At 50.8% G+C, this 24,115-nt stretch overlaps 1 protein-coding gene across 2 annotated transcripts in view; it reads left to right on the top strand.

Moving 5' to 3' along the window:
- The window catches only part of man2b1 (mannosidase, alpha, class 2B, member 1), a 37,647-nt gene extending 13,725 nt beyond the window's left edge, over positions 1 to 23,922 (top strand). For both annotated transcript variants that reach the window (XM_038785060.1, XM_038785061.1), the window contains 18 exons: positions 665 to 781; positions 2,722 to 2,804; positions 4,563 to 4,683; positions 5,234 to 5,312; positions 7,144 to 7,253; positions 10,338 to 10,445; positions 10,649 to 10,765; positions 10,951 to 11,139; positions 11,634 to 11,731; positions 13,338 to 13,455; positions 15,544 to 15,662; positions 16,345 to 16,446; positions 16,776 to 16,863; positions 17,453 to 17,533; positions 18,238 to 18,474; positions 19,033 to 19,182; positions 20,737 to 20,839; positions 22,854 to 23,922. In XM_038785060.1, coding sequence (XP_038640988.1) covers positions 665 to 781; positions 2,722 to 2,804; positions 4,563 to 4,683; positions 5,234 to 5,312; positions 7,144 to 7,253; positions 10,338 to 10,445; positions 10,649 to 10,765; positions 10,951 to 11,139; positions 11,634 to 11,731; positions 13,338 to 13,455; positions 15,544 to 15,662; positions 16,345 to 16,446; positions 16,776 to 16,863; positions 17,453 to 17,533; positions 18,238 to 18,474; positions 19,033 to 19,182; positions 20,737 to 20,839; positions 22,854 to 22,963 — 2,130 coding nt within the window. In that variant the 3' untranslated portion in view covers positions 22,964 to 23,922. The remainder of the gene's footprint in view (positions 1 to 664; positions 782 to 2,721; positions 2,805 to 4,562; positions 4,684 to 5,233; positions 5,313 to 7,143; positions 7,254 to 10,337; positions 10,446 to 10,648; positions 10,766 to 10,950; positions 11,140 to 11,633; positions 11,732 to 13,337; positions 13,456 to 15,543; positions 15,663 to 16,344; positions 16,447 to 16,775; positions 16,864 to 17,452; positions 17,534 to 18,237; positions 18,475 to 19,032; positions 19,183 to 20,736; positions 20,840 to 22,853) is intronic.
- Positions 23,923 to 24,115: the final 193 nt, after the last annotated feature.

Raw genomic sequence — 24,115 nt, 5'->3', positions numbered from 1 at the left:
TGTAACGAGAGCATTCCCAGCTTCTCCAGAGTCTCCGTGTAACTGACGTCCCTCATCCTGATTAATCGGGGTTTATGGGGAGAAGGCAGGAGAATGGGGATGAGAAACATATCAGCCATGATCGAATAGTGGAGCAGACTCGATGGGCCGAGTGGTCTAATTCTGCTCCTCTGACTTATGGTCTTATCTCAGTAAATCTCCTCTGTACTTCCCTAAAGCCGTCATATTTATCCTTCGGTTTGGTGCCCAGAATTGGATGGATGACCTCAGCTGAGGCGGAACCAGTGTTTTGTGAAGATTGGGATTTGTGAAGATTGGGATTTGTGAAGATTGGGATTACTGGTTGTTGTTAAAGGCAAATGGAAAATCCTTGTGTGTTTTGGGGTGTTGTAACTTACAAAAACACTATGTAAATATGGAGGAGGTTCAGCCGGTCCGGCAGCATCCCTGGAGAAACGGAGCGAAGCCTCTACTTTGAAACTCTGTCATATCGGACTGGAAGCGTTAACTCAGTGTCTCTCCCCACAGATGCTGCCAGACTCGCTGAGGATGTTCCAGAACTTTCTGCCTGCATTTCAGGCTTCCAGCATCCGCAGTATTTTGCTTTGATCAATATGTCTGTCATTGTTGAGTGTTGAACAGAGTGTGTGTTTCCTACCTTAAGGCGAAGCACTACAGAGCCAATCACATCATCATGACCATGGGATCAGATTTCCATTTTCAAAATGCGGACATGTGGTACACGAATCTGGACAAGCTCATCAAATACGTGAACGCTGCGGTAATGTCTCTACAGAGCTCTATTCTGTTAATCATAATCTTTATTTCAATTATAGCAACTATGTTTACTTCACCTTCTCTCACAGTCTCCCCGGGCCCTACCCCCTCCCCGGTACACAGCCTCCCCGGGCCCTACACACTCCCCTGGTTCACAGTCTCCCCAGGCCCTACCCCCTCCCCAGGCCCTACCCCCTCCCCTGGTTCACAGCCTCTCCGGGCCCTACCCCCTCCCCAGGCCCTACCCCCTCCCCTGGTTCACAGCCTCTCCGGGCCCTACCCCCTCCCCAGGCCCTACCCCCTCCCCTGGTTCACAGCCTCTCCGGGCCCTACCCCCTCCCCTAATTCACAGCCTTCCCCAGGCCCTACACACTCCCCTGGTTCACAGCCTCTCCGGGCCCTACCCCCTCCCCAGGCCCTACACACTCCCCTGGTTCACAGCCTCCCCGGGCCCTACCCCCTCCCCTGGTTCACAGCCTCTCCGGGCCCTACCCCCTCCCCTAATTCACAGCCTTCCCCAGGCCCTACCCCCTCCCCTGGTTCACAGTCTCCCCGGGTCCTACCCCCTCCCCGGTACAGAGTCTCCCCAGGCCCTACACACTCCCCTGGTTCACAGCCTCCCCGGGCCCTACCCCCTCCCCTGGTTCACAGTCTCTCCAGGCCCTACCCCCTCCCCTGGTTCACAGCCTCCCCAGGCCCTACCCCCTCCCCTGGTTCACAGTCTCTCCAGGCCCTACACACTCCCCTGGTTCACAGCCTCCCCAGGCCCTATCCCCTCCCCTGGTTCACAGCCTCCCCGGGCCCTACCCCCTTCCCTGGTTCACAGCCTCCCCAGGCCCTACCCCCTCCCCTGGTTCACAGCCTCCCCAGGCACTACCCGCTCCCCTGGTTCACAGCCTCCCCAGGCACTACCCGCTCCCCTGGTTCACAGCCTCCCCGGGTCCTACCCCCTCCCCAGGCCCTACCCCCTCCCCGGGCCCTACCGCCTTCCCAGGGCCCTACCCGCTCCCCTGGTTCACAGCCTCCCCGGGCCCTACCCGCTCACCTGGTTCACAGCCTCCCCGGGCCCTACCTGCTCCCCTGGTTCACAGCCTCCCCGGGCCCTACCCGCTCCCCTGGTTCACAGCCTCCCCGGGCCCTACCTGCTCCCCTGGTTCACAGCCTCCCCGGGCCCTACCCGCTCCCCTGCTTCACAGCCTCTCCAGGCCCTACCTGCTCCCCTGGTTCACAGTCTCCCCGGGCCCTAACCCCTCCCTGGTACACAGTCTCCCCAGGCCCTACACACTCCCCTGGTTCACAGCCTCCCCGGGCCCTATCCCCTCCCCTGGTTCACAGCCTCCCCGGGCCCTACCCCCTCCCCTGGTTCACAGCCTCCCCGGGCCCTACCCCCTCCCCTGGTTCACAGCCTCCCCAGGCCCTACCCGCTCTCCGTGTGCAGATTCGATGGGCAGAATGGCCTCCCCCCGCACTGTCGGGGTTGTTTTATGGATATGGATCCTCCCTGACATAAATTCCTCAACCAACACCTGGAACCATATCTTCCAATCATGATCACATTACTGGTTCTGGGATCTTGGTGTGCGCAGGTTGGCTGTTGTGTTTCCGATATTACAGTAGTATTTGACTAGCTACAAAAGCACTTTGGGCTATTCAGAGCATTCTAAAGACACTGTACCCACTGGACACCTGTGTCCTGGGCAAGTTTCCAAGTGGGTGTTACCAGACTGAGATTGGGACCCAGCTAATGTCTGTGAACCCTCCTGAAATCACTGAAGCTCCTTTGCAGTTTGTGAACACACTTGTCAGACCCGTCAACACCCACCTAGTCCTCTTCCCCCTCGGCTAGGAAAGCAAGGGCATGTCATGGGGTCAGCGGGTGCAAAGTCTCATCGCATCTGGGCACGCAAAATATTCATTCAAACCTCTCATTTTGTTTCTAATCAGCAAAACAATGGGAGCGACGTCAATGTGCTCTACTCCACCCCATCCTGCTATCTGTACGAGTTGAACAAGGCAAACCTGACATGGTAAGTCTGTTTGGATTTGGATTTGTTTATTGTCACGTGTACCGAGGTGCAGTGAAAAGTATTTTTCTGCGAGCAGCTGAACAGATCATTCAGTACATGAAAAGAAAATACATAATAGGGCAACACATGATACACAATGTAACTATATAACACCGGCATCAGGTGAAGCATACAGGGGTGTAGTGTTAATGAGGTCAGTCCATTAGAGGGTTGTTTAGGAGTCTGGTAACAGCGGGGAAGAAGCTGTTTTTGAATTTGTTTGTGCGTGTTCTCAGACTTTTCTTGGAAGTTGGAAGAGTGAGTAAGCCGGGTGGGAGGGGTCTTTGATTATGCTGCCCGCTTTCCCCAGGCAGCGGGAGATGTAGATGGAGTCAATGGATGGGAGGCAGGTTCGTGTGATGGACTGGGCGGTATTCACGACTCTCTGAAGTTTGTTGCAGTCTCAGGCCGAGCAGTTGCCATACCAGGCTGTGATGCAGCCCGATAGGATGCTTTCTATGGTGCATCTGTAAAAGTTGGTAAGGGTTAATGTGGACATGCCGAATTTCCTTAGTTTCCTGAGGAAGTATAGGCGCTGTTGTGCTTTCTTGGTGGTAGTGAAGACGTGAGTGGACCAGGACAGATTTTTGGTGACGTGCACCCCTGGGAATTTAAGTCTCCAGCTGCATTTCTGCTCACATCCTGGAACTGTTGACTGGGACTGATGCGAGGTTCCCCAGGCAGTAGCAGGCTTGGTCTGGGTTGGGTGGAATACAGGATTAGGGGCAATCTCGTACGCCCTCTACCGTCTCCACCACACATGGTATAATGAAGGAATTATTGTCTAACCACAGTGATCAATCCCAGCAAGGAGTCTGCACCAGACCCACCCCCACGGGTGGAGAACATTGGGAACATCTGGGGTGTTACGGAGAGTGTTTGTCAGCGATGTGAAAAGTGTAGCCATGTAAAATGGCCACCTGCAAAGGACCATGGGAATTGTGGTCAATTTGGGTCACAGACAGATACACAGCCTCTGTGCATTGCGCAAAGAAACCAGACTTGGCTGAAACTTGTGTCCATTAAGAGTCGGTCATCATGACCCATGACCCCAGGGCAATAGAGTTTGAATCAAGGAGTTACAACAGTAGCAGACTAACCGGTGCCACCCCCCCCCCCCCCCCCCCCCCCCCCTCCTTATTTGGAAAGGCCTACGTGCCTGGGAATATGATAGCTAGGACCCGCTCAGCTATCCGCCCCCTAATTGGCTGAGATCGATGACGGTGTTTGAAAACCCAATCGATCCATGGGACCTGGAGTAAGGACTGCCCAAAAGGGACAAAGGATTAAAAAGCCCTGCGCACCAGAGATCTGCCTCTTTTGGGACCGGCCTGTGCGCGACCAACTGCAGCGGAACAACCAAGTTCAAGGACCCGCGACCATTCCTGAAGGACGAGCCCAGCTGAGACGAACCCAACAACTTCCAAACCGACCACGTGGACCTGGATAAAGGCCTTATCTCGCACAGTGCCGGTCACTCCAAGGTATGTAACGGTCATCTTAGTCGTTAGGTGTAGTTTAGTACGGAGCCGTGTGTATTATTGCATAGAGATGCAAGTCTTGTGTTATTAATAAATTGTGTTTTTGATTGGTTGTGTGGTCATTTGGTCGATATAAGAAACAGCTTGTGTGTTCACCCCAAAGTACAGAAGGCAACAAAAGCTAACCGTACAACTGCAGCCTTTAATCCCTCTGCTGTTTAAAAACAAATATTTGTAGGTCCGTGAAGGCGGATGATTTTTTCCCCTACGCGGATGGGGCCCACCAGTTCTGGACCGGTTACTTCACCAGTCGCCCGGCTTTGAAACGATACGAGAGGCTGAGTAACAATTTGCTCCAGGTGAGCAGGGCTGCCATACACAGATTCTAAACATTGTCCCCGGTTTGCAAAACCCTTCATTCTGTTTTACTCACTGCCCAGGTCCGTGGTTTGATTTCGATCTGCAGGCGTTCAGTAAAAGATCACCAAAAAAAAACTTACAGCTGAGGCTGGGGTGTTGGGGATGGGTTGGGTGTGGGGGAGGGGCTGGGGGTGTTGGGGTGGAGGGTGGGTGTGGTGCTGGGGTGAGGGTTAGGGTTGTTATAGCAATGGAACAAGTTAGAGAACATGGACAAAAGTATAGATTGCACTGAGCGCATGTGTGGGAGGTCCTGCGGCACTGATACACATGGGAGAAGGGGGGGGGGGGGGGGGGGGGGGGGGGGGGAGTTCCTGGGCCACATGGGGCAGGGGTCCTATGGGGCACAGTGCAGAGTCACTAACATGTGGCAATTATCCCAGTTTCTGCAATAAATGAGATTGAGGAACGAAATCTTGCTGGAGCATTAGAGGTGAGAGGTTCTTATGTTCGTCACTGAGTTACTGCCTCCAACCTGTGTTTCCTTTCCAGATCTGCAATCAGCTAGAGGTTCTGGCAGCTTCACGTTCTCACAATGGTCCGTACGGCATCGGAGACAGCTCTGTACTGAGTGAGTCTTAGTCCCAGATCTATAAATCCCCAGCTGCTCTCCGGAAAGCCACATTACTGCGGGGACAGCGCTGTACAAGGCTCGAACCATTCTGGTTTGAGACAGTGTGTGTGGAGAGAGAGACAATTCCTGATCTGAGACACTGTGTGTGGAGAGAGAGAGACAGTTCCTGATCTGAGACACTGTGTGTGGAGAGAGAGAGACAGTTCCTGATCTGAGTCACTGTGTGTGGAGAGAGAGACAGTTCCTGATCTGAGACACTGTGTGTGGAGAGAGAGAGACAGTTCCTGGTTTGAGACAGTGTGTGGAGAGAGAGACAGTTCCTGATCTGAGACACTGTGTGTGGAGAGAGAGACAGTTCCTGGTCTGATAAACTCTGAACGTCTATTCCTCTTTCTCTTTGCGACAATAACAAAGATATAATGGTTAGCTTTACTGAGTTACTGACTAGTGTACACCAATGTGACTGGTAAATACTCCGTATGGTTTTCAAAAAATCATTTTCACAGCTGCTGAATTCGACATTGATTATCAATGCCGTTAAAAAGCAGCTTAATTTTAAGAGCCTCCTTGAAGGGGAGTAAAAAGGATTCAATTAGTGGAAACCCGTTATGATGATTCATTCGTGATAGCTTCCATGCCACTGATATTGAATTAGCTCCATAGATCGCAGAACCTCGATGTTTGCACTGGATGTACCTTGCAGTAGAAATTCAATAATGGTTTGTATTTTTTTTAGGTGATTTTGAGAAGTTGCAGTAAAAAGAAAATCAATGTAATCAAGTGAAAACTCCTGATGTTAGTCACTTCCTGGTTTTCTCTTCGGGAAGGAGAGGGAACGGTGCGGAATCTCTGAAAGGGAGGGAATCGATACTGTCCAGTTCCACAGAGCCCAGACCAGATTCCAATCTCTTTGTTCAATGGTTTAATTCAATGGAGTTTAGACGAATGAGAGGCGACCTTATTGAGACATATCAGATTCTCAGGGGGGTTTGACAGGGTCGATGCTGAGAGGTTGTTTCCCCTTGTGGGAGAGTCTGGGACCAGAGGGCAGAATCTCAGGGTCAGGGGGTCGCCCATTTCAGACAGAGATGAGGAGGAATTTCTTCCTTCAGAGGGCAGGGAATCTGTGGAATTCTTTACCGCAGAGAGCTGTAGAGGCCGGGCCGTTAAGTATGTTCAAGGCTGAGATGGATTTTTAATCAGTGAGGGAATCGAGGGTTATGGGGATAAGGCGGGAAAGTGGAGTTGAGGATTATCACATCAGATCAGTCACAATCTCATTGAGTGGCGGAGCAGACTCGATGGGCTGAATGGCCTACTAATGACCTAGGACTTAGGGTCTTCTAATACATCATTCTTACATTGTTATACAGGTAATAGTTCATTTGCATTTATCAATCACAAATTAAAATGATTTGATATTTTTAAACAATTACCCAATCAATGTTCATACACGTATACAATGATTATACCATCATGTTTACACCATAGCTACGACCTGCAACACTGTGTAACTGTGACAGTCACACTACACCGTAACTGTCCAGAGTTACAATGGACAAATCCCACCCTGCTCAGTTCCCACCTGGTCTTGCAGCTGCATCTGGTGCCCCTACGATAACATTTTACTTACGTGTTGTCATTAACCCTTACTTTCCCCTTTCAATCTCCCTGCCAGAACCTTGGGTTGATGATATGATGGGCTGGGAGCTTGACTCGTGTCCAGTTGTTCTGCTATTAGCTGCACTGGCTTCTACTCAAACCAGTGTGACTGTAGACGGTTGAATGAGTTGATCCTGGATTTAACAATGTGTTTTTTTGAATTTAGGGAAGGCGATGGGGGTAGCCCAGCACCACGATGCTGTCTCCGGGACTGAGAAGCAGCACGTTGCAGATGATTACGCCAAGAAGCTGGCCAAAGGCTGGGATCGGTGTGAGGTACAAACATCCGTCTGCCTCTAAACCAGAGGAGCTATTTAAGAATGGAGGAAGCGGGAGAATTACAGACCTGTTAGTTTGACATCAGTAGTAGGGAAAATGTTAGAATCTATTATAAAGGATCTGACTGCTGATTTATTAGATTTTTTGTCACATGTCCGAAGTACAGTAAAAAGTATTTTTCTGTGGCTAAGGCAACGTACAAATAGTAATTGGTTACAGTGGGGTACAAGGGGTCAAACAAAGCAAATACATGAGCAGGAGCAGCATAGGGCGTCGTGAATAGTGTTCTTACAGGGAACAGATCAGTCTGAGGGAGAGTCGTTGAGGAGTCTTGTAGCTGTGGGGAAGAAGCTGTTCCCATGTCTGGATGTGCGAGTCTTCAGACTTCAGACTGGGCAGCACGGTAGCATGGTGGTTAGCATAAATGCTTCACAGCTCCAGGGTCCCAGGTTCGATTCCCGGCTGGGTCACTGTCTGTGCGGAGTCTGCACGTCCTCCCCGTGTGTGCGTGGGTTTCCTCCGGGTGCTCCGGTTTCCTCCCACAGTCCAAAGATGTGCGGGTTAGGTGGATTGGCCATGCTAAATTGCCCGTAGTGTCCTAAAAAAGTAAGATTAAGGGGGGAGGAGGCGGGGGGGGGGGGGGGGGGGGGGGTGTTGGGTTACGGGTATAGGGTGGATACGTGGGTTTGAGTGGGGTGATCATGGCTCGGCACAACATCGAGGGCCGAAGGGCCTGTTCTGTGCTGTACTGTTCTATGTTCTATGTTCTCTATCTTCTGCCTGATGGAAGGGTCTGGAAGAGGGGAAAGCCTGGGTGGGTGGGAGGGGTCTCTGATAATGCTGCCTGCCTTCCTGAGGCAGCGGGAGATGTAGACAGAATCAATGGGAGGGTGGCAAGCTTGTGTGATGTGTTGGTCTCTGTTCACCACACTCTGCAGTTAGCTGGACATTAAGAATAGTAAAATTGGGCAGCGTCAACGTGGATGAAGGGGAAATCACGTGTGACAAACTTGGCGTTTATCTGAGGATATTATTTTTTAAAATAAATTTAGAGTACCCAATTCATTTTTCCAATTGAAGGAGCAATATTAGCGTGGCCAATCCACCTGCCCTGCACTCCTTTTGGGTTGTGGGGGCGAAACCCACGCAAACGTGGGGAGAATGTGCAAACTCCACACAATCAGTGACCCAGAGCATCTGAGGATATAATTGATAAATGAGAAGCAGTGGATGTGATGCACTTGGATTTTCAGAAGGATTCTGATAGGGTCACACTCGGGAGGTTAATAAACAAAATTAGGGCACATAGGATTGGGGAAATAGATTGGTTTGGATTGAGAATTAGTTAACAGACAGAAAATTGAGGCTAGGCATAATCAGGGGTCATTCTCAGGAGGACAGACTGTGACCCATGGAGTATCGCACGGCTCAGTACTGGGGTCAAGGCCGCTCACGATCTATATTGATGATTTGGATGTGGGCAGAAAACATATTTCCAAATTTGCTGATGACACCAAACTGGGTGGAAGGTAAGTGAGAGGGTTTCAAACGGCCTTGTGACAGGCTAAGGCCTTGGCAAGGCTAAGGCCTTGGGCAGGCTAAGGCCTTGGGCAAGGCTAAGGCCTTGGGCAAGGCTAAGGCCTTGGGCAAGGCTAAGGCCTTGGGCAAGGCTAAGGCCTTGGGCAGACTAAGGCCTTGGGCAAGGCTAAGGCCCTGGGCAAGGCTAAGGCCCTGGGCAAGGCTAAGGCCTTGGGCAGGCTAAGGCCTTGGGCAGGCTAAGGCCTTGGGCAAGGCTAAGGCCCTGGACAAGGCTAAGGCCTTGGGCAGGCTAAGGCCTTGGGCAGACTAAGGCCTTGGGCAAGGCTAAGGCCCTGGGCAAGGCTAAGGCCTTGGGCAGGCTAAGGCCTTGGGCAGGCTAAGGCCTTGGGCAAGGCTAAGGCCTTGGGCAGGCTTGTGACAGGCTAAGTGAATGGGCAGGAACATGACCGATGAAATATAACTTGAATAAGTGTGAAGTTATCCTCTTTGGTAGAAAAAAAACAGAAACGGAGGATGTTCCTTAAATGGTGAGGGGTGGGGGAAGTGTTGTCTAAAGGGACCAGGGTGTCCTTGTTCACAAAGGCACTGGAAGCTAGCAATTAGGAAGGCAAATGGTAAGTCAGCCTTCATTGAAAGGGGATTTGAGTTCAGTGGTAAAAGATGTCTTGCTGCAATTGTACAGAGCCTTGGTAAGACCTCCCCTGGAGTATTATGCACTGTTGGGCTCCTTATCTAAGGAAGAATATTCTGGCCACAGAGGGAGTGCAACAAATTCACCAGATTAATCCGTGGGATGGTGGGATTGTCTTCTGGGGAAAGATTGAGGACACTGGACCTCTATTCGAAGAATGAGGGGTGACCTCATTGAAAAAAACTCTGCCGTTCCACCAATGTCCAAGAACGAATAGTGGTTAATTACCAGGGAGTAGGCAGTAGCTCATCGCTCACGGCTCTAGACATCAGTGCAGGAGTTACGTCTTCACCAATGTGCGGAGTTTGCACGTTCTCCCCGTGTCTGCGTGGGTTTCCTCCCAGATGCTCCGGTTTCCTCCCACAGTCCAAAGATGTGCAGGTTAGGTGGGATTGGCCACGTTAAAATGCCCCTTAGTGTCCCAAAGTTGGGTGGGGGTTACAGGGATAGGGTTGAGGATTGGGCCGAGGTAGGGGGCTGCTTCAGAGGGTCGGCGCAGACCTGATGGGCCGAATGGCCTCCTTCTGCACTATAGGGATTCTATTCTATTCTATAAGGTCAGGAGCAGATGATTCTACAATGTTACCTCCCTCTGACAATGAAAGAGCCTATTTCAGGATCTAGTCAATGCCCACCCTGGAGCTGATAGGTAACATTAACATCATCCATATGGCAGGGAATGCTGCCCTCTCAGTACGGACATTCTACACACCAAACGGTGCTGAGATAGTGGGAGCAGCTGTGATGAAGAAGATAAAACTCTCTTGCATTGAAAGTGCTTCCCTTACAGTAGTAAGGAGTTGGGGATTTACTGTTGACGTTTGTGCTGTCTTGTTCGCTTTACGTTGTAGGTACTTGTCAGCAACGCTCTGGCAGGCCTGAGTGGCCTCAAACAGAATTTCATCTTCTGCAACAAACTCAACATCAGTGTTTGTCCTCGCATCGAAGAACTTGGCCAAGTAAGTTTGCAGCAGCCCTCTGGACCCCTCCCTCGCCTTCCGTCTACTCCCTCTTCCCCCCCCCCCCCCCCCCCCCCCCCCCCCCCCCCCCCGCCCACCACAGCGCGTACCATTGGCCCGTGTTTGCTTTCCATCCCCTGGGTGCTGTCGCTACTTTGGCAAGGAGTGAAAGTTTACTGTTAACCCAGTGTCTGTATCTCTAGTTTACAGTTACTCTCTACAATCCCTTGGCCAGAGCAGTGAATGTGTTTGTGAGAATCCCTGTCAATGGCACACGTTACACTCTGACTGATCCCAAAGGCAGCTCAGTACTGAACCAGGTAACGGAAATGTTTAAACTACTGTTTAAGAACTACTTGGATATAACAAGAGTTTTTACTGTAACCTATCAGATCTGCTGTTTTAGTATTATTGTCGTTTACAGTGATTTACTGTGAAGCAAGTGGTTCAGAGTTGCAATATATATATATTGTAGAGTGTAATCTTTTTGTCACCTCTCTCCCAGATCGTTCCTGTGTCAGATTTTACGAAGGCTGTGCGGAAAGACCGTGGCTATGCAGTGAACGAGCTGGTGTTCCAGGCCAGGGTTCCAGCGTTGGGTTTTAGCATTTACAGTGTGTCCAGGAAGTCGGACAGCGCTGTGTTTCGCAGACCGCCGCCCCGGAGGAAGGGAGCCCTTAAGATTGAAAATGAGGTGAGTAGTGGTTTGCAGCCCCTACACAGTGCATCAGGGCTGAGAATCGACAACTGGAATCATAGACCTACCCAGCGCAGGAGAAGGCCTGATTGTGGCTGTACTGTCAGAGCTGTCCAATTCGTATCAAAGTCCTGCTCTTTCGCCTTGTAAGGTGTTATTGGAGATGGAGAAACGGCTTAGCAAGGGCAGTTACAGATGGGCAACAGACGCTAATCTTGCCAGAGTTGCCCACATCCCAGGAAAGAATAAAAGTCAAACAGCCTGGGGTTCTGAACTGCCCAAGAACATGCAAGCAAGTCACTTCCCGATGACTTTTACCTTCTCAGTTCCTCCTGCCAGCTCGGTTGTCTCCTGTTTCAGCGACGCTGCCTTGCCATTTGGGTTTTAGTGCTGCCGAACTGTTCAATCCGTCTCCAGCACTGGAGAGGTTTCCCAGTGTGGCTCATCTGTCAATGTTGCTTTTCTAATTGCCTCTTGTGTTTTGTGTGTAGTATATCCGAGTATTATTTGACACCAACACCGGCCTCATCAGTAAGATTGACAACCTGCACAAGAATCTTTCTCTACCTGTAACTCAGAGCTTCTATTGGTAAGTAACCATCCTGTACAGAGGACTCGTGCTCATTCTCTGTGTGTCCCCTCTGTGTGTCTCCCCTGCATGTCCCCCCTCTCTGTGTGTCCCCCTCTCTATGTGTCCCCCTCTCTGTGTGCCCCCCCTCTCTCTGTGTCTGTCCCCCCCTCTCTGTGTCTGTCCCCCCTCTCTGTGTCTGTCCCCCCTCTCGGTGTCTGTCCCCCCTCTCTGTGTCTGTCCCCCCTCTCTGTGTCTGTCCCCCCTCTCTGTGTCTGTCCCCCCTCTCTGTGTCTGTCCCCCCTCTCTGTGTCTGTCCCCCGTCTCTGTGTCTGTCCCCCCTCTCTGTATCCTTCATTCTATTTCCTGCTCTCTCATGCCCTCTCTCTCACGTGCCCTGACCCGTGCACACGCCTGCCCCATGCGGCGCTCTCTCTCGCTTGTGAGCTATCTCGAACACACTCGCTCTCTCTCTCTCTCTCGCTTGTGAGCTATCTCGAACACACTCGCTCGCGCACTCTCTCTCTCGCTTGTGAGCTATCTCGAACACACTCGCTCGCGCTCTCTCTCGCTTGTGAGCTATCTCGTACACACTCGCTCGCGCTCACTCTCGCTTGTGAGCTATCTCGAACACACTCGCTCGCGCGCTCTCTCTCTCGCTTGTGAGCTATCTCGAACACACTCGCTCGCGCTCTCTCTCTCTCGCTTGTGAGCTATCTCGTACACACTCGCTCGCGCTCTCTCTCTCTCTCTCTTGTGAGCTATCTCGAACACACTCGCTCTCTCTCTCTCTCTCGCTTGTGAGCTATCTCGAACACACTCGCTCTCTCTCTCTCTCGCTTGTGAGCTATCTCGTACACACTCGCTCGCGCTCTCTCTCTCTCTTGTGAGCTATCTCGAACACACTCGCTCTCTCTCTCTCTCTCTCTCTTGTGAGCTATCTCGAACACACTCGCTCTCTCTCCGCTTGTGAGCTATCTCGAACACACTCGCTCTCTCTCTCGCTTGTGAGCTATCTCGAACACACTCGCTCTCTCTCTCTCTCTCTCGCTTGTGAGCTATCTCGTACACACTCGCTCGTGCTCTCTCTCTCTCTGTACCAGTAAACAGGAGCTTGTTTTGCTCCAGAACCCCAACCAGCTTTACAAACAAAGTTGCTCGCGCCATGACACCCAGCTGTTACAAATACTGTTGACTTGTGGCAGACAAAGACCGTTCAGACCATTCAATTCAAGCCCTCCGTTGTGGAGTTTGCATTGTCGAGGTGGACCACTGGCGTTTAATTAAACAGCATTTTATTGGTGCAGTGATTCAGTGCAGTCAGACTGAGCCACTTGGGGCAGCTTCATATTCCTGCCACGGGCCGGTGTGATGGAAAGGCTCCTCGCAGCTTTGTGACCGAGAGTATCATTCATACCGGGTTCCTCGCTCTAATACTCTGCTGAAAGTGCTGGTGTGAGCTGAGGACAGAATCGACCAGACTGTGAGGTGTTCCTCGGTCACTACTCACTGTCTAAACACTGACGGGACCCAGTCAATCGCAGCAAAGGTCATTAGTCGGAAGAGAACCATTCAGTTATTGTTTAAGACGAATTCTGGTTATTTGGCTTTAACTGTTTTTGAATAGGTACAGTGCGAGTACAGGAAACAGCGAGAGTGGCCAACCATCTGGAGCATATATCTTTCGGCCAAAAGGCGAGGCCCCTTTCCCAATGTCCAAAAAGGTGCAGACATATACAGTCCAGGTAAGAAGTGGGAGATAATTCATTTGCTTTTTAAAAATAGTTGAGTCCGGTCCAAAAGACACATCTCTGACAGTGCGGCACTCCCTCAGTACTGACCCTCTGACAGTGCGGCCCTCCCTCAGTACTGACCCTCTGACAGTGCAGCACTCCCTCAGTACTGACCCTCTGACAGTGCAGCACTCCCTCAGTACTGACCCTCTGACAGTGCAGCACTCCCTCAGTACTGACCCTCTGACAGTGCAGCACTCCCTCAGTACTGACCCTCTGACAGTGCAGCACTCCCTCAGTACTGACCCTCTGACAGTGCAGCCCTCCCTCAGTACTGACCCTCTGACAGTGCAGCACTCCCTCAGTACTGACCCTCTGACAGTGCAGCACTCCCTCAGTACTGACCGTCTGACAGTGCAGCACTCCCTCAGTACTGACCCTCTGACAGTGCAGCACTCCCTCAGTACTGACCCTCTGACAGTGCAGCACTCCCTCAGTACTGACCCTCTGACAGTGCGGCACTCCCTCAGTACTGACCCTCTGACAGTGCAGCACTCCCTCAGTACTAACCCTCTGACAGTGCAGCACTCCCTCAGTACTGACCCTCTAACAGTGCGGCACTCCCTCAGTACTGACCCTCTGACAGCGTGGCACTCCCTCAGTACTGACCCTCTGACAGTGCGGCGCTCCCTCAGTACTGACCCTCTGACAGTGCAGCACTCCCTCAGTACTGACCCTCTGACAGTGCGGCACTCCCTCAGTACTGACCCTCTGACAGTGCGGCACTCCCTCAGTACTGACCCTCTGACTGCAGCACTCCCTCAGTACTGACCCTCTGGCAGTGCGGCACTCCCTCAGTACTGACCCTCTCACAGTGCAGCACTCCCTCAGTACTGACCCTCTGACTGCAGCACTCCCTCAGTACTGACCCTCTGGCAGTGCGGCACTCCCTCAGTACTGACCCTCTGACAGTGCAGCACTCCCTCAGTACTGACCCTCTGATAGTGCGGCACTCCCTCAGTACTGACCCTCTGACAGTGCGGCACTCCCTCAGTACTGACCCTCTGACAGTGCGGCACTCCCTCAGTACTGACCCTCTGACAGTGCGGCACTCCCTCAGTACTGACCCTCTGACAGTGCAGCACTCCCTCAGTACTGACCCTTTGACAGTGCAGCACTCCCTCAGTACTGACCCTCTCACAGTGCGGTGCTCCCTCAGTACTGACCCTCTGGCAGTGCGGCGCTCCCTCAGTACTGACCCTCTGACAGTGCAGCACTCCCTCAGTACTGACCCTCTGGCAGTGCGGCACTCCCTCAGTACTGACCCTCCGACAGTGCGGCACTCCCTCAGTACTGACCCTCTGACAGTGCGGCACTCCCTCAGTACTGACCCTCTGACAGTGCAGCACTCCCTCAGTACTGACCCTCCCACAGTGCGGCACTCCCTCAGTACTGACCCTGTGACAGTGTGGCACTCCCTCAGTACTGACCCTCTGACAGTGCGGCGCTCCCTCAGTACTGACCCTCTGACAGTGCGGCACTCCCTCAGTACTGACCCTCTGACAGTGCGGCACTCCCTCAGTACTGACCCCCTGACAGTGCAGCACTCCCTCAGTACTGACACTCTGACAGTGCGGCACTCCCTCAGTACTGACCCTCTGACAGTGCGGCACTCCCTCAGTACTGACCCTCTGACTGCAGCACTCCCTCAGTACTGACCCTCTGACAGTGCAGTGCTCCCTCAGTACTGACCCTCTGACAGTGCAGCACTCCCTCAGTACTGACCCTCTGACAGTGCGGCACTCCCTCAGTACTGACCCTCTGGCAGTGCGGCACTCCCTCAGTACTGACCCTCTGACAGTGCAGCACTCCCTCAGTACTGACCCTCCGATTGCACCTTCTGAAGGTTGGACTAATTTCCACTCTCCACATTCGCCTTCTTAACTAATTTCTGGTGACAAACTGTGGTTTGTGCAGCCAGTGACACGATGACGTTGTGTTAAAGTCTTCCCTGCCTGTCTGATATGGGAAATTCGGAGATCAATCTGAGGGGAAAATACCTGACAGACGATAACGTGTTCCTTTCTTTCCATTCTGCAGACTGATTTATTTCAGGAAGTTTATCAAAACTTTTCATCGTGGTGCTCACAGACCGTCCGACTCTACAAAAACCAAAAGTTTGTTGAACTAGAGTGGACTGTCGGGCCAATTCCAGTCGGGTAAGGATCCAGGATTTGGAATGGAGGGATGCGGATGCCAGTGAGAGGGAGTAACCTGGGAGTACAGGTTCTTCTCATAGTCCACAAAAGATCAGCCATGATCTCATTGAATGGCGGAGCAGGCTCGAGGGGCCAGAAGGCCGACTCTTGCTCCTAGTTCTTATGTACAGGGTCAGGGAGTTGCACTAAGAGCATTCCCGCCTGCGTCCAAATCCGGGTTTAGAACACCTGGGCAGCAGGGTGGCACAGTGGTTAGCACTGCTGTCTCACTGCGCCAGGGACCCGGGTTTGATTCCGGCGTGGGCTGACTGTGGAGTCTGTACGTGTGTGCGTGGGTTTCCTCCGGGTGCTCCGGTTTCCTCTCACAGTCCAAAGATGTGCAGGTTAGGTGGATTGGCCGCCCTAAATTGCCCCTTAGTGTCCAAAAGGTTAGGTGGTGTTACTGGGTTAGGGGGATAGGGTGGAGGTGTGGGCCTAAGTAAGGTGTTCTTTCCAAGGGCTGGCGCAGATTTAAGGGGCCGAATAGCCTCCTTCTGCACTGTGAATTCTATGAACCATGAAACACAAGAGGCCGGGTGTAAAGTTCAGCAGGGTTACATCAGACAGTTGTCGTTCCCCTTTCCCCGGTGGTCTCCAGGCGGATTCAATGCCGGTTTAACTCCATCTTTCTCACCAACTTCAGTGACAACATTGGCAAGGAGGTTATCAGCCGCTTTGACACGCCATTAAAAACAGATGGAATTTTCTACACTGATTCCAATGGGAGAGAGATCCTTGCACGGAGGTAAGAACAGACTGGAAATCCTGGATGTAAACATTCGCCTGTAACGCTGTCATCCCAAACTGTGTCCACCAGATGACGCTGTGTACGAAACCATTTACCCTCCGGCATTATCGTGTTCTATCGACAATCAGCAGCTTCCGGGCAAAACCATTACCCATTCACTAAAAAAAGGTCACATTTATATCACGTGATTCGTAACCTCAGGATGTCCCAAAGCGCTTTACAGCAAATCAAGTACTTTTTATGAAGTTTTGCGGTATCTAATTGTAGGTTCTCTTTGGGGAAGTTTATTTTCTAATCGTCATGCACTGTACTGCATTCCATTCAAGGAGGGATTATCGACCGACGTGGAACCTCAGTCAAACGGAGCCGGTGGCTGGGAACTACTACCCTGTCAACAGCCGTATTTATATGAAGGTAAAACCTTGTTTTATTTCGACGTTAAATCTGTATCCTCCCACAGGATAGGCTGCTGCCATATCTCCCTCCACCTCAGTCACATGGCGTTGGCCAACAGTACGTCGTGTGTGAGGTTATTCATGAAGGCCCCACCTTCTCAATCTGAGATGTGGTGACCCTCCGGTAAAACCCACCACCAGTTAGCTCCCCCCCCCCCCACCCCCCCACCCACCCACCCACCCACCCTCAATGGGGAAAGCAGCCGATGGTCAGCTGGGACAATGGCGACTTTACCTTACCCGAACTCGAGATGTCACCATCGATTGACTGTTCCACCACTGGATGCATCATATCCAATTCTAATTCTGCCGTCATTCAGACCGCACACACAACTGCAGCTGCAAGATTCACCGGACAAGTGACCAAAAGGGGAGGCATTGCAAAGGGGCCAGCACTCTGTCCAGCTAGCTCAGCGGCTGGCCTGTGCTGGATTTGGGAGCTAAAACGTGGCTGGTGTGGATGGCAGAGTGTAACTCTGCATCGGGGGCCTGGTTTGCCAGCAAAGCTGCTTGGACGCCTGGATTAATGGTACCGTTCTCTATTTCAGGACGGCAAGATTCAGCTGACTGTACTGACCGACCGTTCACAGGGCGGAAGCAGTATCAAGGATGGTTCACTCGAGCTCATGGTAAATCTCTTCTCTGTTTGGGGAAATGGAGGGGGGGGGGGGAGATTGGCAATAATAAAAAAAACCTGACAGTTAAAGGTGGAATTGAGAGCAATGGTGCTGGTTATAAATGCCTCAATCCCTGCGAAATTGGGTGACATTATTGATCTGTAGGCAGGGTGTGGTGACGCAGTGGGCAATGTCCCTCTCTCTGAGAATGAAACTCTGCGTTCGAGACCTTCTCCAGGAGTCGATGGCCAAGGGAGTGAGTGTTCAAACCTGAAAAATCCTTCCAACACCAACAGCAGGCGCTAAGAGCGGGAGAGATTCCTGCTCCGCCATGTGCTGGGAAAGAAAGTTAGAGCCTCCATTATCCATAGCTTCCAGGTTACAAAATGCACGGAAACGTGTCTGTGGAAACTCCCACTCCTGGGGATGCGGGGAGAAGTGTTGGTTGGTTGGCTCAGTCGGTTGGGCAGCCAGCGTGCATCAGATTGGTGCGAGCAACACAGGGATCCATCCCTGTTCCAGCAGGGGTGGATTCGGGTCCTGGCTCCCTGCTCCACCCCGTGGTGGAGATTTCAGACCCGCCTTCAGGCAGAGAACCGGGGCAGATTGACCCCCCTGTTAGTCTGTCCCCATGAAAGACGAGTAGGGTTCGAGTGAGCAGCCTCTGATTGACCGGCACTGTCACGTTTACTGAAGTCCTGCATTAATCACAACAGGTTCACCGAAGACTTCTGTACGATGACAACAGAGGTGTCGGGGAGCCCTTGTCGGAGCCCGGTTACGATGGCAACGGGTTGATCGTGCGAGGGAAGCACTTCATCTTCCTTGAAACAGTCGATGACTCTGCTGAGCTCCACAGACTGCAGGCACAAGCAGAGTACATGGCTCCCTGGACCATTATGGCTGAGGGCGCAGGAACACCCTACAGTTCACATGTGAACCACGTTTCGGAGGTAATTCAGTTGGAGGGCAATGTCCTTCCCACACCGCACATTGACAACACCATGGGAGAGATACTGATCCATCACTAGTTTCTCAGCCACACATATTTTGATTAATCCTCTGGCGTGTCACATTTATCGTTCTACATTTGGTATTAATATCGATCGGGAAAAGCCAGGAATCTCTTAAAAAGAGAACGCTGAAGGGCTGAACTGATGGAGAGGATTTAAGGTTATTGAACGGACTTTGGCGGGTTAATGGTGAGATGTTTCCACTCACGAGGAGCCAGAAATATAAGGTAGTTACTGATAAATCCAACAAGGAATTCCGGGGAAACCTCTTCGCCCAGAGAGTGTTGGAGAAAATGTGGAATTCGGTGTCACAAATTGTTTAAAAAATATTTAAGGGGGAGCGAGGTAATTGCGAAGGAGGAAGGGATATGGGGCGTGGATCGGGGGGAGATGAAATCGTGTGGGTTGGGCTTGTGTGTTATACATTTCTACATGATCCAGTTGAATTATTTTCTCCATTATTCACTTGGCCTTTGCTTGTTTCCCGAATGTTTCCAGTTCTCGGCCTTGAAGAAGGAGCTACCTCACAACCTCCACCTCCTAACACTGGCTCAGTGGGATCCCAATTCCTTCCTGATACGGCTGGAACACCAGTTTGAATTGGGGGAGAGCAGCGTCTACTCGAAGCCCGTCACCGTGGATCTGACTGTAGGTTCATTTCTCTGGTTTTAGTGGCGGCTTCGAGGCAAAATGGAGGACGGAGAGCCATTTCTATGACCAAGAGCCTGGGGGCTCTTATTCCACTGAAACCAGGCAGGCCCTAAGCTTCTGTTGGCTGGGAATGAAAATGAGAGCCTATCGGGGTAATACAGCGAGCTTTCCACTACACCTGTCCTGTACCTGACCTCAATCTGGCTCTGTGGGCGAGGAGGGGCGTGAGGACATGAGTCACGTGTGTATTGGGGGAAACTGGACAGCAAGCTGTGTTGGGGACGGAAGGGAGGGTACGCACTGTGTGCGCCATCTATGTGGAGTGTGGGCTATTTCTGACAGGCCTGATCTTTAATGTAACCTCCACCCAGTATGATACTGTGCCCGCCACACAGCTGCAAGGGCTCAGATTTGATCCCTACTCTGGAGTTGACTCTCAGCTAACTAGTGTAATGGGCAGTTAGCAGCAAGGGTCCCTGTAGCAACAGACAACAAGTTTGGGCAAAGGCCCAGATACCAGATGAGGGTAGTGAGGTTGATGTAGTCTACATGGACTTCAGTAAGGCTCTTGACAAGATTCGACACGGGAGACTGATAAAGAAGGATCCTAAAAAGAAAAGGCTGGAAAATCTTAGCAGCATCTGTAGGGAGAGAAAAGAGCAAATGTTTCGAGACCGATGACCCTTTGTTAAAGCTAAAGACAGAGAAAGATGGAAATATTTATACTGTGGAGTGAGAATGAAAGATGAGTCAGAGCCACAGAAACCCAGGGAAACGGGGAGCTGATGGCCACAGATACCAAGGGGAAAGAGTGCTAATGGCAGTCCCCAGAGAGAAGGAAAGGTTTGAAAGGCCAAACTGCAGAGAAACTAACATCAGAGGGTAAACTGTGACAGATATAGAAGTGGGGGGTGGGGAAGGGGGAAGCAAAGGGGAGAAAGGGTAAGGAAAGGTGGAGATGGGGGGGGGGGGGGGGGGGGGAGAACGAATATAGATAAAGACAAGAGAGAAAGAAATGGTAAAAAACAGTTAAAATGAAATGAAAACAAATAGGTCGAGGTGGGGTAGAGCTGATCATCTGACGTTGTTGAGACCGGAAGGCTGTTGCGTCCAGATAAAGAAGGATTATGGGATCCAGGACAATTTGGTAAATTGCCTTAGTGGCAGGAACCCAAGGGTGATGGTTGAAGGTTGGTTTAGCGACTGGAAGCTTGTGTCCTGTGGTGTTCCGCAGGGATACATTAATGATCTAGATGAGAATGTGGGGGGGGGGGGGGTCAGTAAATTGGTGGTATGGTAGATAGCGAGGAGGATAACCTTAGATTCCAGGACGCTGAAGAGGGTGACCAGGGCCTACAGGGAAAGACAAAGGCCTTATTCTGTGCAAGAATAGCTTTTCACATGGATAGGATGGGTATAGATGGATACGGCACAAAGAAGTGCCGAGGGCTTTGCCCAAGAGCGGCATCATGACCAGTACAGGCTTGGAGGGCCGAAGGGCCTGTGTTGTCTTGTTCTTTTACCTCTGATTTATCCATTTCTCCCTCCCAGAATCTATTTTCTGCCTTTGAGATCACGGCTGTCGAGGAAATGTCTCTGGGTTTCAACCAGCGGAAGGAAGATGTGTCTAGGCTGACCTGGAAAACCGTGCAAGGTTGGTCCTGCAGCCTCTCCTTAAATCCTGCCCCTCCCGCTGCTTCACCCAGCCCAGAGGCAATGGCAGCTTCACTGTTAGGTGCTGCCCTGAAAACAGTCCCTGCTACACATGCAGAACACGTCACAGTGCTGGGGTACCAGTCCCTTTCCTCCCCACCCACCCCAAGCTGTGCCCTTTCATTCCACTGCCAGTGACACGAAGCAAACCTCCCTCACCTGGTCCGAGGTATCAGCGGGGAATCAGCACAAGCCCTCTCCCCATTGGTGCCCTTCAACCTATTTAAACCCAGACAAATGAATGATCAACGATAGGAGTCCGAAAGGAAACCCGCTCTTTTTGGAGTCACAGACCCTCCAATAATTGTCCTGGAATTAAAGATGAATTTCCTGGGCATTGCTGCAAGGAATGCCCAGGACATAAATCATACAGGAATGTTTAAGAAAGTGTTTATAACTAAAACAAACGATTTTGCCGGTTGAATGGTGCGAGAGGTTATTTGACCGTGTGGAGGAAGTGTGGCCAACGTGGAGCTAGTTAGTTAGCCTTTGCTGACGGAGCATGCCCCTTGTGTTTGGTCAGGATGGATGCCATGGGGAAACGTCACCGTGGTGTTTGGAGTGTTTGTGAAGTTGGGCTGAGGAGAGGGAGCTTTATTCACACACGAGCTACTCCTGTGTCTGGCTGTGGACGACAGGTTTTCAGCCTGAGCATCCCCAAGTCACTGGACGCAAGACCTGGACACTGCATGTGACATTTTTCTTTACTTAAAAAGGTGCCAGATTATGAAGGGGTTGGATTTTGGGGATACATCTTACCAGGGATCATAGTTACTAATAAATCTTTTTTTTTTTTTAAATTTAGATTACCCAATTATTTTTTCTAATTAAGGGGCAATTTAGCGTGGCCAATCCACCTACTCTGCACATTTTTGGGTTGTGGGGGTGAAACCCACGCAGACACGGGGAGAATGTGCAAACTCCACACGGACAGTGACCCAGAGCCGGGATCGAACCTGGGACCTCAGCGCCGTGAGGCGGTTGTGCTAACCACTAGGCCACCGTGCTGCCCAGTTACTAATAAATCTAATAGCAAAAGGAGGTGGTTCAGGGAAATAGCGTAGATACTTTCAAAAGGAAACTAGACGTATGCATGAGAGGAAAGTGGATAGAAAGGTTTCCTGAAAGGGGAAGATGAGACAGATGGAATGCAAGGAGATATTTCCTGTAAAACCTGATGGAAATTAGGTAGGAACATTGCAGATATCACTCCAATATAGAAACATAATAATCTTTAATGTCACAAGTAGACTTACATTAACACTGCAATGAAGTTACTGTGAAAAGCCCCTAGTCGCCACATTCCGCCACCTGTTCGGGTACGCAGAGGGAGAATTCAGAATGTCCAATTCACCTAACAGCACGTCTTTCGGGACTTGTGGGAGGAAACCGGAGCACCCGGAGGAAACCCGCACAGACAGTATCCCAAGCCGGGAATCAAACCCGGGTCCCCGGCAATGTGAAGCAACTGTGCTATCCACTGTGCTACCGTGCTGCACGAAACATATAGAAAATAGAAGCAGGAGGAGGCCATACAGCCCCTCCAGCCTGCTCCGCCATTCATTATGATCATGGCTGATCATAGAGTTCAATACCCTGTCGTCCCCCCCCCCCCCCCCCCCATAACCCTCGATCAATTTAGCCCCAAGAGCTATAGCTAATTCTTTCTCGAAATCGCACAATATGTATGAAAAGCAGGTACAGCAACCAGTGAATTATAGCCCAGTTTTCCAAACATCCGCCACCTGGAAATTAGGATCCATAATTGAGGATAAGGTGGCTGAACAGCGTGAAATGCTCAGCTGATGTCAAAAACCAGCAGGAATTTGCTCACGTCTGATGAACCTGAATCCAGTTTTTTGAAGAGGCGGCTAAAGTAGCGGTTTGAGGAATGTCTATGAAAAGTTACTTTCACCCATTTCCAATAAAGTTGATGCTATCTACTACCCTTTCAGAACTTCACAGTGTTAAGACAGCCTCCAGGCGTAACGATACCTCCAAGCACATGGTGGTCCTCAATCCAATGGAGATCCGCACGTTCCGTGTTCACATTCGGCACCAGTAACCATCCACGCTGGGAATAACCAGGAACACGGGAATGAGCCAGACAATTAACACAAGGACTTTCCACAACAGCCCAATCTGTTGTTAGACGGGGATGGTGTCATTGACAGGTTTGATTCAGCCGACATTTACCAGATGTTGCCTTTTAATGTGACAATTCCCGCTCTTCATTCCGTCTTCACAAGTGCCTGGCCCTTTTGGGGGTTCCTTTGCCATTGAATCTTCATCTGTGGATTAGGCTGCTATCGGCAGCAGATCTGCAATCAGTCAGTCACTATTCCAGTAACAAAACGGGTAAGGCAATTGCCTGGATTTCAGAATAGAATAGAGTTCTCTCCCCACCCCCCCATCCTCAATCGCCCAGTTGATCATCTTTTGATTGCAATGGCCAAATAAAGGGCAGGGCCAATCAGATGAAGTATTGGTTCTGTTCTAAGCCAATCACACCACACTAAGCTGGGAGGTTAAACCTCTGGAAGGATATTAGTTTTGTATTAGGGGCAGGTCAACAGATTGAATATTTCTCTACCCCAGCCATAGTGTGGCCAGGAAACAATGCTGTAACTGGGAAAATGTCCACTTAAAGAGAAACAACTGTCCTCAGGTACACAGACATCCTGCTCTCCGGGATGAACCCTTGCTAAAAACACCCCATCTAGCTGAGCAAGGTCCAGCGGCTGAACTGCCCATCAGATTCTGAGCCAAAGATTCAGATACGTAACGAGGAACTGGGACAGATGTGCAATGAGTTTCCATGATAATGTGACTACTTTATTAATATTCATGTATTAATGTCAAAGATTGTGAAAAATGAATGACCAATGCAATCAGTATTTGTGAAACTTTGCAGGCTGTCTACACTTGTGTGTGATGTAAAACTCCTCAATCTCTGCTACTTTTGATAAGAAAGTGAGTCAAAATGTAATTGGAGCAAAATAAAACTCATCTACTTTAATGCAACATCATCGGTGCCTGAATGAGACAAACACAGGGGGATTGCATCCACTGAGAGTTAGTAACGGGAGTATGAATTTATTTTGTTTTCTCTTCTTTAAAAAAAAATTAAAAAATTTAGAGAACCCAATTCACTTTTTCCAATTAAGGGGCAATTTAGCATGGCCAATCCACCTCCCCTGCACAGTTGTGGGAGGTG

This window comes from Scyliorhinus canicula, chromosome 25, assembly GCF_902713615.1.
Source record: "Scyliorhinus canicula chromosome 25, sScyCan1.1, whole genome shotgun sequence".
In the NCBI taxonomy this organism is placed as follows: domain Eukaryota; kingdom Metazoa; phylum Chordata; class Chondrichthyes; order Carcharhiniformes; family Scyliorhinidae; genus Scyliorhinus; species Scyliorhinus canicula.
This window is presented reverse-complemented; position numbering and strand designations above follow the sequence as displayed.